Source organism: Pseudophryne corroboree, chromosome 5, assembly GCF_028390025.1.
Source record: "Pseudophryne corroboree isolate aPseCor3 chromosome 5, aPseCor3.hap2, whole genome shotgun sequence".
NCBI lineage: Eukaryota > Metazoa > Chordata > Amphibia > Anura > Myobatrachidae > Pseudophryne > Pseudophryne corroboree.
This window is the reverse complement of record NC_086448.1, coordinates 388,138,021-388,151,943: the sequence shown is the minus strand read 5'-3', so window position 1 is coordinate 388,151,943 and position 13,923 is coordinate 388,138,021. Positions and strand designations below refer to the sequence as shown.

General features: G+C 47.3%; 1 protein-coding gene across 1 annotated transcript in view; it reads right to left on the bottom strand.

The window, feature by feature from the left end:
- Positions 1-7,192, bottom strand: part of PDIA4 (protein disulfide isomerase family A member 4) — a 339,636-nt gene extending 332,444 nt beyond the window's left edge. Inside the window, exon 1 of the mRNA XM_063925192.1 lies at positions 6,952-7,192. Coding sequence (XP_063781262.1) covers positions 6,952-7,192 — 241 coding nt within the window. The remainder of the gene's footprint in view (positions 1-6,951) is intronic.
- Between the last annotated feature and the right edge of the window lie 6,731 nt (positions 7,193-13,923).

Sequence of the window (13,923 nt, the reverse complement as noted above, 5' to 3'; positions counted from 1 at the left end):
CAGGGATAGCCTTATAATAAGTGCTCCCTTATAGCTGCTTTATATATATCAAAATATCGCCATAAATTTGCCCCCCCTCTCTGTTCTACCCTGTTTCTGTAGTGCAGTGCAGGGGAGAGACCTGGGAGCCGTCCTGACCAGCGGAGCTGTGATAGGAAATGGCGCCGTGTGCTGAGGAGATAGGCCCCGCCCCTTTTCCGGCGGGCTCGTCTCCCGCTATTTAGTGAATCCAGGCAGGGGTTAAATATCTCCATATAGCCTCTGGGGGCTATATGTGAGGTATTTTTAGCCTTTATATAGGTTACATTTGCCTCCCAGGGCGCCCCCCCCCAGCGCCCTGCACCCTCAGTGACTGCGTGTGAAGTGTGCTGAGAGGAAAATGGCGCACAGCTGCAGTGCTGTGCGCTACCTTTAGAAGACTGCAGGAGTCTTCAGCCGCCGATTCTGGACCTCTTCTGACTTCAGCATCTGCAAGGGGGCCGGCGGCGCGGCTCCGGTGACCATCCAGGCTGTACCTGTGATCGTCCCTCTGGAGCTGATGTCCAGTAGCCAAGAAGCCAATCCATCCTGCACGCAGGTGAGTTCACTTCTTCTCCCCTCAGTCCCTCGTTGCAGTGATCCTGTTGCCAGCAGGACTCACTGTAAAATAAAAAACCTAAGCTAAACTTTTTCTAAGCAGCTCTTTAGGAGAGCCACCTAGATTGCACCCTTCTCGGCCGGGCACAAAAATCTAACTGGAGTCTGGAGGAGGGTCATAGGGGGAGGAGCCAGTGCACACCACCTGATCTGGAAAAGCTTTACTTTTTGTGCCCTGTCTCCTGCGGAGCCGCTATTCCCCATGGTCCTTTCAGGAACCCCAGCATCCACTAGGACGATAGAGAAATACACTTAATATATACTGCGCAGCACTATATATTTGACCCTGATGCACCTAGCCCCCCAGGGTACAGAACACAGTGATAGCTATGATACACTGAAAGTGAATTTCATACAGCAGAAGCAGGCACACACAGTCACAATGCAGAAATTATTTTAGATACAATAAAACTGCACTGGACTAGTAAAGAAAGAGAGAGGGAGAGAGGGAGAGAGAGAGAGAGAGAGAGAGAGAGAGAGAGAGAGAGAGAGAGAGAGAGAGAGAGAGAGAGAGAGAGAGAGAGAGAGAGAGAGAGAGAGAGAGAGAGAGAGAGAGAGAGAGACTGGATGTATATATCAGAACACTTGTACTAAATATTCTGGTAGAGATGCACTTGTTCTTAACTAACACTGTCTTTAGTTAGGCGGATTTATAAAGAAGACTTTGCCCTGCAGTCCCGGAGACCAGACACAGCTACTTGAGAAGATGGCGCCAAAATCTCAGTCAGGGAGTGTGATGAGCAGCTCCAGGGCAGGAACACCAGCAGTAGATGGCGCCCGGGGCTGGGGAGGGGCTACAGGTCAGCACCTTATCCCCTATGCTGGTCCTCACCACGGGTACTGTGGAGCCTTATGAAAACGGATTTTACACAATTCGACCTGTGCTCCCTGCCCTGGTGGATATAGTGGGGTCCCTGTATTGACACAGTGTCCACGCCAGCGTTGCGGTCCGTCTCCTGGGACCGCGATCAGATTACGATTTAGCGGTGGGTCCCGCCTTGGGGACCCTGTTACCTCCTCCCTAAGAAGCAGCCACGCAATCCAGGAGAGCATCTGCGGTGTGTGCCTGGGAACCGGAGCGCCTCGGCCGCAAGTAACCGGGAACTCAGCTAGTGGGAGTATGCAGCGCTGCTGGGGAGGTGATGGAGCCACAGCACAGTATGTCACAATGACAAACTACTGCAGCCGTTTAAGTTTTCTAAAAGCTCTTTTCAGGGCTCCCTAGCGCAGCCCTCTCTTTTAAGGTGACCTGCTCTACAGGCACCAATTTACAAACTGAGCTCCAGTGTCCGGAGGTGGGGTTATAGAGGAAGCCATGCAATGCATCCTGGGAACAGTCAAAGCTTTAGCCTGTTGGTGCCTCTGGATCAAGATCCAACTCTACACCCCGATGTATTCCCTGTGGAACACAGTGTACCCCGCAGCAGAAAACTACAATACAGTATCGTCACCTTACTGGTTAGAACACATACATTGCTAATTATATTGCATGGACGCAAGAACAGTATTTAGATACAAAATAAATAATCTAATTCTAAAGTAACATTTGACAAATGCAGTGTGTATAACCCATCCGAATGATAAATAGTAATGCAGGAAAGCGCAGGCTGAATTATAAATTAATTTACTTTAATTAATAGTATGGCTTTGGAATATGAAATGCATTATTATGATGGGGGACTGAATTATTAGTCTGCAGATTTGGGCTCCAATGCAAAGATAAAGGACGTCAGCTGTCCTCTAGCCCCACACTAGTTACCAGGATGATCTTACAATCATAGCACCAGTACCCAGGGCAGTGCTGGCAGGATGATCCTACAGCACCAGTACCCAGGGCAGTGCTGGCAGGATGATCTTACACACAAAGCACTAGTACCCAGGGCTAGCAGGAGGATCCTACACTCACAGACAGCGCAAGTACACAGGACAGTACTGCCAAGATGATCCTACACTTATAGAAAGCACCAGTACCCAGTGCAGCGCTGGCAGGATGATCTTACAGCACCAGTACCTAGGACAGTACTACATACTTGCCTACCTGACCCTCTCCATGAGGGAGAAAATGCTCTGTTCCTGGACTTTCCTGGTAATGTATGATTGCCATCACCTGTGGTGAAACACCTTTCTTATCAATTAACTAGCTCATCACAGGTGATGGCAATCATACACTACCAGGAAAGTCCAGGAACAGAGCATTTTCTCCCTCATGGAGAGGGTCAGGTAGGCAAGTATGCAATACTAGCAGCATGATCCTCTACACTCACAGACAGCACAAGTAACCTGGGCAGGATAATACAGAGCTTACCTTCTCCATCTTGGTTACAAGCCACTAGAAGATGTGTGAGCCCGAAAACGAGCATTACGCACAGTGCGGTCACTGAGGCCATGTCCATTCAAAAATTAAAACTGTGTTGGAAGCAGCGTCCCTGTTCATCCAGATATAACCGAGGACACGCCCCCATCGCCAACTCTTCCTGTGCGACCTGAGGGAAAGCAAACCATGATGGAGTTCGTGGACGAATCACTACCTTACGCCCCTCACTCCGCCCCGATGCTTCTGTATCCCGCCCCACAGCCCTGTTGTTACACAGTACACCACGCACAGGCGGATGTATGTATGTTATTGTGTGCAGAACATTGGAAGGGAACAGATTCGCTACTCACTGTACCTAATGCAGCAGCCACTTTGCATGACCAGACTACTCATGCACAAAACCTGAGCTGCTGCGCTGTCATTGGCTGCCGAGGTGACCGCCAATTGCGCTTCGCCACTTCCACACACACCGCCTGAAAGCTCAGTGCATAATTGACTAGTCACTAGCACATTGGTTAAAAGTTTAGAAAGGGAGGAGTAAGGCAATGGCTGAGCTCCCTCTTGCTGATGAGGAAAACTCGCACAAATGTTTATTCAGGTAGACAGACGAGGCTGAAGTTAGCTTCTTATTCGGCCAGCTTCTTATTCACTTCTTATTCAAGCAATATTGAAACCACTGTGTTTGAACTTAGTACTAGAAAAGTTCTATAATCCGAAGGCCAGTGTCAGCGTGCTGCACAGCAGTGCTATGTTGGACGCTCTGATTTTTTTTACTATGGTTTTGCCAGGGCTTCACTATACGAGAAAAATGTGATTGTTTTTCCCAAATCAGTAAAACGAGGTTCTCGAGCTTCTGATTCGGCTCCACTGTCTTATTTACAACACAAATGGCCTGGCGCTAATAAACAGTATTATCAAATATGTAAAAAATATAATTGTCTAGAAAATATTTATTTCTCATACGTCCTAGAGAATGCTGGGGACTCCAAAAGGACTATGGGGTATAGACGGGATCCGCAGGAGACATGGGCACTATAAGACTTTGAATGGGTGTGAACTGGCTCCTCCCTCTATGCCTCTCCTCCAGACTCCAGTGACGGGCAGTGAGGTCACTGGTTGGGGAGGCACTGGCAGCTAACAAGCCCCCCCCCCCCCCCCCCCCCCCCCGAGAAAAAAAAAAAGTGTGGTCCCCCGATACATCAATAAAACCAGCACTAGGCAGAACCAGCCAGGGGGAGTAATGCCATAGCAGGGGAGACACTCAGTGTGGGGTCCCCCTGCCATAACATTAATCATCCCCCCATCCAGTCAGCCCAGGGTTGGAATTCCTCGGAAAGTGGGAACCCCAAAAAATAAAAATGGGGTCCCCCCTCCCGAGCAATAACATAAGCCCAGTGCTATGCCCCGCACCCCTGGTGGCGGTGGGTGCGGGGTTCATTGTGTGTTAATATTGTTCTTTACAGGTGGCCTACAGGTCCCAGCAAGCCTGCCCCAGCATGCTGGCACTTGGAGAACCACAAGTGCCAGCATTCCCGGACATAAAGGGCCCGCTGGCACCTGTAGTCCACCTGCAAAGAATAGTAATATTGTTCTTTACAGGTGGCCTACAGGTCCCAGCAAGCCTGCCCCAGCATACTGGCACTTGGAGAACCACAAGTGCCAGCATGCCCGGACATAAAGGGCCCGCTGGCACCTGTAGGTACCTGTAAAGAAAATTTTAAAATAAAACACCACACGGTTTTAAAAATAAGTTTTATTAAACTGGATCTTCACCTGGGGGCGGCGGCCTTTAAGCTCTTTTGCGTGGCCGCCGCCTTCCCAGGGCTTCCTGCGTCTTCACCTGGGCGGGCGCCACCTCCCCAGGGCTTCCAGCGTCTTCACCTGGTGGGCGGCGGCTGCTAAGCTCTTGCATAGCCGCCGCCCATCCAGGACTCTCGGGCGTCTTCTTTCTTCAGGAGCTCTTCACAGCTCTACCTCCGCCGTCGGACTGACGCTCCTCTGCCTCGCGCTGACTTATATAAGTCAGCCGGAGGGGGCGGGGCCATGACGCGGCGAGCCGTGATTGGCTCGCGGCGGCCATCTTGAATTTAAAAATTACGCTGAGGCGCCATTTTTGAAACTGGTACCGCTCCGCTGCCAAACTCTGCAGGCTAAAGGTAAACCTCCGCAGCACCCAGCGCCGCCGCAACCCGCCACCCGCTCCACCACCGCCCGCACCACCACCGCATCCCGCCGCCCGCACCACCGCCGCATCCAGCCGCCCGCACCTCCTCCGCCAGCGTCGCCCACACAGTGATTGACAGCGGATTTAGTGACGGATCCGCTGGCCAATCACTGTGGCCTCACTGACAGGGACGTGCTTTCATAGGTTGAAAGCACGTCCCTGTATGAAAGCGGCACCACTAATGGTGCCGCTTTCCCATATATTTTCAATGGGCTTTTACTGCCCATGGCTAGTCCCCGCCCGTGCCCTCCCCCAGCTCCCATACCTTTCCCCAGAGGCAACGGGAGGCACCACGATCGGTGCCTCCCAAACACATAAGGAGGGGAGCAATGCTCAGAATAATATTAAGAGGATACATATGACACAGAATATGTGTCATATGCATCTTCTTTGTATTATCTTAATCATTAATGACAGGGGAGGCACTGCCTCCCCTGACTGCACGTCCCTGGACTGGATGCACTCTGAGGAGCTCTACTGAGTTTCTCTGAAAAGACTTTGTTAGGTTTTTTATTTTCAGGGAGCACTGCTGGCAACTGTCTCCCTGCATCGTGGGACTGAGGGGAGAGAAGCAGACCAACTTCTGTGAGTTTAAAGGCTCTGCTTCTTAGGCTACTGGACACCATTAGCTCCAGGGGGTCTGATCACTTGGTTCGCCTAGCTGCTCGTTCCCGGAGCAGCGCCGTCACCCCCCTCACAGACCCAGAAGAAAGAAGCCGCGGGAGTAAAAGAAGAACAAAAGACTTCAGTGACGGCAGAAGACTTCAGTGTCTCTGAGGTACCGCGCAGCGCGCCATTGCTCCCACACACAAGCGGCACTACAAGGGTGCAGTGCGCATGGGGGGGGGGGCGCCCTGGGCAGCAATATACCTCATATATTAGCCTGGCAAAGAGGTATACAGTGCATAAGCACTGTATACAGATCCCTGGCAGTATAACATTTTTAAAAAGTAGCGGGACTGAAGCGCGCCGATAAGGGGCGGGGCTAAGCCCTGACAACTCTATCCAGTGCCATTTTCTCCTCACAGAGACGCAGACCCTGCCAAAGCACTGATGAACAGCTCACAGTGTAAAACGGGGGGAGCACAGTTGTTTAGTGCAATATATGTAAAAAATCAAATAAAGCACTATATATAATGAGCGTGTGGTAAATGAGCTGGTAAGCGGTTTCTGTGTTTTCCCTGTCAGATACTTGGATCTACCCCTTATAGTCAGTGTAATGTCGGTGGGTGTTTAGTACACGTGTGTCGGCATGTCTGAGTGCTCTGCCACAAACGGCTATGGGAATCCCTCTGTCGGCACCGCCGACTCCTGATGGTACTTGATTCATGAGATTAAGTGTCAGCATGTCAGTAGTTGTATGCTTTTCCAAAAGAAAAAACTATATGGGAGACGCAGGCATGTGCGGATGACCCTGTAAACACCAACTAATCTGACTGGGTATAAATTAACATGATAATGTGATGCATTTCAAAAAGCTATACCTGTATATATATATATATATATATATAAATCACAGAGTAGTGCCCGGCACTCCAATATCCCCCAGGGTTTAGTGCTGTGGTGCCTTCCCGGTGGCCAAAGGTCACAAGATAATGCAGCAAGAAAACTTGGCGGCACTCAGCAGGCTTCTTTCAATCCTTTAATATGGTCTTAGAGCCGACATGTTTCGGGGCTTGTACCTCGTCCTCAGGGCCAGAACAGAAATTAATCAAGTGCACATATCACATTTAAATACCCCCACCAAACAAGACACTAAATAGCTAAGTGTACTCACCTGCTCCACACCGTGCTCGCCCGCTCTGGTCCAGCGTCAGTGCCCGGTCCCGGCTTGATGACGTCCGTGGCGCGATTAGCTGTGTTTCCGTCCCCATGGTTACAGACAGATACTGGCTGTCATCCATTGGCTCCATCGCACGCCTCTCTCCGCCCGGCGTCCAATGCCGTTGAGTCTCCTCTGACACAGCCATTGACGTGACGGCACGTGAGTGCAGCTGGGGTATCACCATGGCAACCATGTTCCCCGTAGTGGAACGGATGCCAGAAAAAAGTTCTGCATAAGATACAATACAAAAGACAAAAACCGTGAAAAAACTTAAAAAGGCATAAACTATACACCTAGTATAATGCTGCAAGCAATTGATACAACATACAATTAAAAACTGAACATGAAGTTTATCATCCCTACCTCAGGCATGGACAAAAAGGGAAACTGTATTAGACTGTTTTAAGTTACTGAGACTGGACCTGAGTGGTAAATAGGTCCATAACTGATAATTATTTTATCTAGCTCTCTAAAGAGAATAATTTTATAATTTCATATGCTAAAGGAAACATTGTAATCCCAAGTTTTCATTGAGTCCCCCTGGTGACAGTGTGCCTAAAGTGTAAATCCATCTAGTCTCCCTCTGGAGTAAAGTCCTAGCCCTATTACCTCCTCTAAGGGACAATGGTACATGATCTATCAATATTGCTCTAATGCTGGCTACCCCATGTTTTGCCACTAAACAGTGGCGTGCGAAGGGTTGGTCACTCATGCCTTTCTCTTGGGCCTTTTTAATGGCACTTCTATGCAATGCCATCCTCTCCCGAAACTGTCTAATAGTCTTGCCTACATAGGCAAGACCACAGGGACAGGTAAGGAGGTAGATGACATGAGTGGTAGTGCACGTGAGCCTATGTGCTATTGTCATCTTTTTACCCGAATGTGGGTGATTAAAGGTAGCACCAGTGATTAAGGTATTACAAGTGGTGCACCCCAAGCATTTGTAGCAACCTAGTTTAGGCCTCAAAAAGTGTGACTGGGTGTGTCTAGTGAGCTTGGTGACATCTAATTTTACTACATGATCTCCTATGTTACGGCCTCTCGTGTGGCTAGGCATGATCTTAGTGTCCACCAATGTCGACAAAGCTGCATCTGTTTGGATAATCGGCCACCATTGTTTGACCTTTTTTGTAATCCTTGTCGATGCCGTGGTATATTTATTCACCCAGGGTAACCTTTTATCTACATTTTTTTTGGTGGTAACCCCCAATGTTTGTGCTCGAGTTAATTTGAGCACCTTCTGTTTGGATGCCTCCAATTCTTTAAGAGGGTATCCACGCTCAGCAAATTTGTAAAGCATCTTATCCAAAGCTATTAAAGTATCATCATAATCTGATGTGATGCGTCTGACCCTCAAAAATTGAGAAAAAGGTAACCCCTTTCGAAGAGATAACGGGTGAAAGCTTTGATGGTTCAATAGGGTATTTCTATCAGTGGGTTTTACATATATGGAGGTTTTCAAGACCCCATTTGACCTGGTGATAGTAACATCTAAAAAATTAATGAATGTTTTATCTATCTCATATGTAAATTTCACTACGTGCTCAGTCGCATTATGTGTATCCCATATGGATTTTAAGGATTCCTCAGAGCCATTCCAAAGTACCAGTAAATCGTTTATGTACCTCCTGTAGTATACTAGACGACTAGAAATGTTAGTGTCTAATAAAAACATATGTTTTTCTAAGTGGTACATAAATGCGTTGGCGTACGATGGGGCCACCGCCGACCCCATCGCACAGCCCGCTGTTTGTAAATAAAATTGGCCATTGAAAAGGAAATAGTTCCTACGTAACACCTTATCCAATAGCTGTAAAAAGAAAAAGGTCTCAGGGCCCTCATAGTTCTCGTTCCCCTCTATGAGTGACCTCACCGCCTCCACTCCTGCCTCATGTGGAATGCAGGTGTAGAGGCTCGTGACGTCTGCACTACACAAGAGGAAATTGTCAGGCAGAGGATTAAGTTGTTGCAATTGAATCAATAGCGACGTAGTGTCCTTCAAATAGGAAGGTAGAGCTTGTACACAAGGATTCAAAAATACATCCAAAAAGATAGATATTGGTTGATATAATGACCCCCTAGCCGACACAATTGGTCGGCCAGGTGGGTTTACCATAGTTTTATGTACCTTAGGCACCGTATAAAACAGTGGCACTCTAGGGTACTCAACTATTAATGCTTTACTAATATCCTCTGAAATGATACCCAGTTGGCTAGCCTGTGTTATCATACTATCTAGCTCCACTTTATATTCCCTAGTAGGGTCTATTACTAACTTTTGATAAACTGTAGTATCATTTAGTTGACTAGACATTCATTAATATAGGATGTTGTATCCAACACTACTATAGACCCCCCCTTATCGGCTTTTCTTATGATGATATCTTCCCTTTCTGAAAGATTTTTAAGGGCTAATCTTTCTTGTTTAATCAAGTTAGAGGGGGTAGACTCCAACTGAGCCCTATTACCCTCATCTTCTACCATTCTAGTAAATGTCCGTATCGAAGGATTTAAAGAAGGGGGATCAAACTGTGACTTCTGGGCCACTTTACGTAGTTGTGCTGGAATATCTGATTTCTTGTCAGGAGCTGGTCTATTATTGAAAAATTCTTTTCTCCTTAAAGTCCTATTTAGACGGTGGACTTCTACTTTCCATTCAAGTGGATCTGGTCGGGTGGTAGGGACGAATGTCAAACCTTTAGCTAATAGGCGGTATTCCAAGTCCGTAAGTGGGGTTGAAGACAAGTTGAAAACCAGTTCTTTTAAGGTCGAGGAGGTCTTGGAGCCATTGCTCCCACACACAAGCGGCACTACAAGGGTGCAGTGCGCATGGGGGGGGTGGGGCGCCCTGGGCAGCAATATACCTCATATATTAGCCTGGCAAAGAGGTATACAGTGCATAAGCACTGTATACAGATCCCTGGCAGTATAACATTTTTAAAAAGTAGCGGGACTGAAGCGCGCCGATAAGGGGCGGGGCTAAGCCCTGACAACTCTATCCAGTGCCATTTTCTCCTCACAGAGACGCTGACCCTGCCAAAGCACTGATGAACAGCTCACAGTGTAAAACGGGGGGAGCACAGTTGTTTAGTGCAATATATGTAAAAAATCAAATAAAGCACTATATATAATGAGCGTGTGGTAAATGAGCTGGTAAGCGGTTTCTGTGTTTTCCCTGTCAGATACTTGGATCTACCCCTTATAGTCAGTGTAATGTCGGTGGGTGTTTAGTACACGTGTGTCGGCATGTCTGAGTGCTCTGCCACAAACGGCTATGGGAATCCCTCTGTCGGCACCGCCGACTCCTGATGGTACTTGATTCATGAGATTAAGTGTCAGCATGTCAGTAGTTGTATGCTTTTCCAAAAGAAAAAACTATATGGGAGACGCAGGCATGTGCGGATGACCCTGTAAACACCAACTAATCTGACTGGGTATAAATTAACATGATAATGTGATGCATTTCAAAAAGCTATACCTATATATATATATATATATATATATATATATATATATATATATATATATATAGATCCAACAAACGGTAGCACTCACATCCTCATAGTATGCAAACGCTGGGGTGTCCACTCGAATACCACGGTATCCAAATATGTAGATAGAAATCAGAGGGGGGCACTCTCCAGACTTTTTTACTATAAACAACTGTTCATTTATTAATGGTATACTTTACATAATCAGCATAGTGACAAGAATTTCCTCAAGCGCTTTCGGCCCAAGCAAGGGCCTTATATATATATATATATATATATATATATATGCATGGATCTGTGGCTCGAGCACAGACGTAGTAATATTTGTGGGGGCGTAATATTAATAATGTATATATTTCCCTCAGACCCCTCGGGGTCGCAAAAATTTAATTTTGCCCAGTTACTACTCCCTGTTGTCGACACGAATACTATGTCTTATGTCGACCATAATGTTTCCTGATTAGATCCACAACATCGGCATTCAGTACATGTTTCATACACATTAAGAACGTATTAATGTCACTAGGGACCCTGCTGTTTCTGACAAAAAAACATATATATATATATATATATATATTTATATATATTTGGGATATGTATATATAGATATATGTGTGTATATGTGTATTTAAATGTGTATATTTATACAAAAAAATTATAATGAATGCTGAAGTAAACTTTTCCTTCTCATGTGCTGGTCGCTCTGTTGAATAACTCTATGTCAGCCGTGACAAGATGGTTTCAAATCATCACGAGGAGTCCGAGTGTTTATTTTTCCCCCGCCGTGGATAGAATAAAGTGAGAGTCAACCCCTGTTCTGCACGGGGCCCTGTCACAAAGGATCGTTTACAGGAAGCAAAGTGATATTTTAATTATATGCTTTGATTATACTTGCATTGCATGCGCAGGGGGGAGTGTTTGTATTCAGAAATGGTCGGTTACTTTGTCATCCGATATAATTACCCTGGGGACAGATATGATACTCCTTAAGTTGGGTCATATCTAAAACATTGCAACATACTGCCATGTGACTACAAGGGATGGGACTCTTGGGTGCGCGGTCCACTTCCATGGTGGTCTCGGCTAGGAGGGTGTTGTGGATTCACCAAAGGGATGCAAATGCTGACTCCGAAAAGAAGTGGAGTCTCTTCCCCATGAAGGTGAAGCCTGGTTTGGTGATGGCCTTGTTAATATGCTCTCAGCAGGTGCCACGGGTAAGTCTACCTTCTTGCCCTATGTTCCCTCACAACGGTTGGTGACGCATTGTTGTAGGATGCAGTCATTTCGACCGAATAGATACGGATTCCCCTTTCTTTGCAGGTGAAGGAAACTAAAAAACGTAAGAAGCCGGCTGCCTTTTCAGGTTCACAGGAGCAGAAATCATCCATTGTTTTCTGCAACGTCCACCGCGGGACGTTGGGTCTATCTTACGGGGGCCCACACCGGTGAGACCACGTCTAAAACTCTTCAGTCAGTCCTGGAAAGGACATGGACCAGTGAGTTAAGGATAGAGTCCCTAAGGGGACATACGGGAGTTCCAGACGTTCCCCTCACCGATTTTTCAAATCGACCTTACCGATCCTCCTCATGACAGGGAGGTAGTATGTGACGCAATACAAGAGTTATGTCAGGATCAGGTCATTGTCCTGCTGTTCCGGTCATAAAAAAAAAAAAAAAAGAGAGAAGAAGCTGTTATTCAAGCTTTTTCATGCTCCCGAGGCCGGACGGCTCGGTCAGACAAATCCCAATATTCCTACTTAAACTCCATGAGGGAATCTCTCATGGCAGGGTTCTCCACTCTGAAAGTGGAGTAAGGAAGTCTAATTTCGGTTTCTTCCGCATTAGGCTTACCTGAGGTTTGCGATTCAGGATTGTTGTTACCATTTCACCAGGGTGATGGCGGTATGATGGGTTTCCTTCGACAGTAAGGAGTCATAATTATTCTGTAATGGATCGCTCTCCGAATTACAGAGAGATCAAGAAGCCAAATGGTGCAAAACGTTGTTTTCTCCTTGACAGCATTTCAACAACAGGACTTGCCAGAATCCCTGTTGGTCCCAATGACGCGGTGATCGGCTTGGGCAATATTATTAGATGCAGTACTGAGGAGAGTTTATTTGCTTCTAAAAAAAAAAAAAAGGGAAGCTCTGAGAATTCAGAGTCTGGCAGACCTGCAACGGTGTCAATCCGTCAATACATTCAGTTGCTGAAAAAGATGGTTGCGGCCTACGAGGCCATTCAGTGGGTAGGTTGCAGGCCTGAGTGTTTAGCGGGACCTGTTGGACAAGTGGTCCAGTTCCCACTGTCACAATCCTGACTGTAGGTTTTATATTTGGTGACTTACCCCTGCCATCTGTCCTGGATCCTGTGTCCTTTCACTCACGGAGTTAAACAGCTTGTCAGCACTATGAGTTTTCCTGAGTTCTCTGCCTGAGAGGTAATAGTTAATTAGCTCCACCTGTGGTGATCTCCTGTGTGAGGCTGAATTCAGTAATCTGAACTTTAGGTCTAAAAGCCAGCATCCTGTGTTTTGCAGAAGTCCAGGCTTCAGTGTTCTCTCGGCCTGCTAGGCCTCATTCTACATCACAGCCTTGGCTAGAGTAGTCACATGACAGTGTCTGTTCACCTGACCCAGAGTTGTCCAATCCTCTGCCAGCCTGAGACTGTCTGCATCACCTAATCCTGCTCACCAATCATCAAGGACCAGGAAGTATAAATCAGGAGGCTGAGTTAGAATCTGGGCCAGTTCCTCGTGTCACATACAGCCTTGTGTGAGTCTTTATGCTGAGCTCCCTTAAGCTAACCTTTGTACCTAAGTTCCTGTGGAAACTCTGTTCCCTTGTTACCGTTTGGTTTACTTGTGTGTTGCCATTTGATTTCACCATTTCCCTGAGTCTCAATGTAAAGGCACAGCTGCAATGTTTCGTCTTAAAGGCACAGTACTGAATTCCATGTTCTCCACTGAAAACCACAGCTGTCGTGTTTCAGTTTTACTACTGTTGTAGTTGGGATCTATTCTCCAGAGCTCAGTACTTCCGTGCTTCCAACACCTCCGTGCCTCAGCACCTCCGTGCTTCCAGCACCTCCGTGACTCAGTACCTCCGTGCTTCCAGCACCTCCGTGCCTCAGTACCTCCGTGCCTCAGTACCTACATGCCTCAGTACCTCCGTGCCTCAGTACCTCCGTGCTTCCAGCACCTCTGTGCCTCAGTACCTCCGTGCTTCCAGCACCTCCGTGCCTCAGTACCTCCGTGCCACAGCACCTCCGTGCCTCAGTACCTCAGTGCCTCAGCATCTCCGTGCTTTCAGCACCTCAGTACCTCCGTGCTTCCAGCACCTCCGTGCCTCAGTACCTCCGTGACTCAGCATCTCCGTGCCTCAGCACCTCCGTGCTTCCAGCACCTCCGTGCTTCCAGCACCTCCGTGCCTCAGTA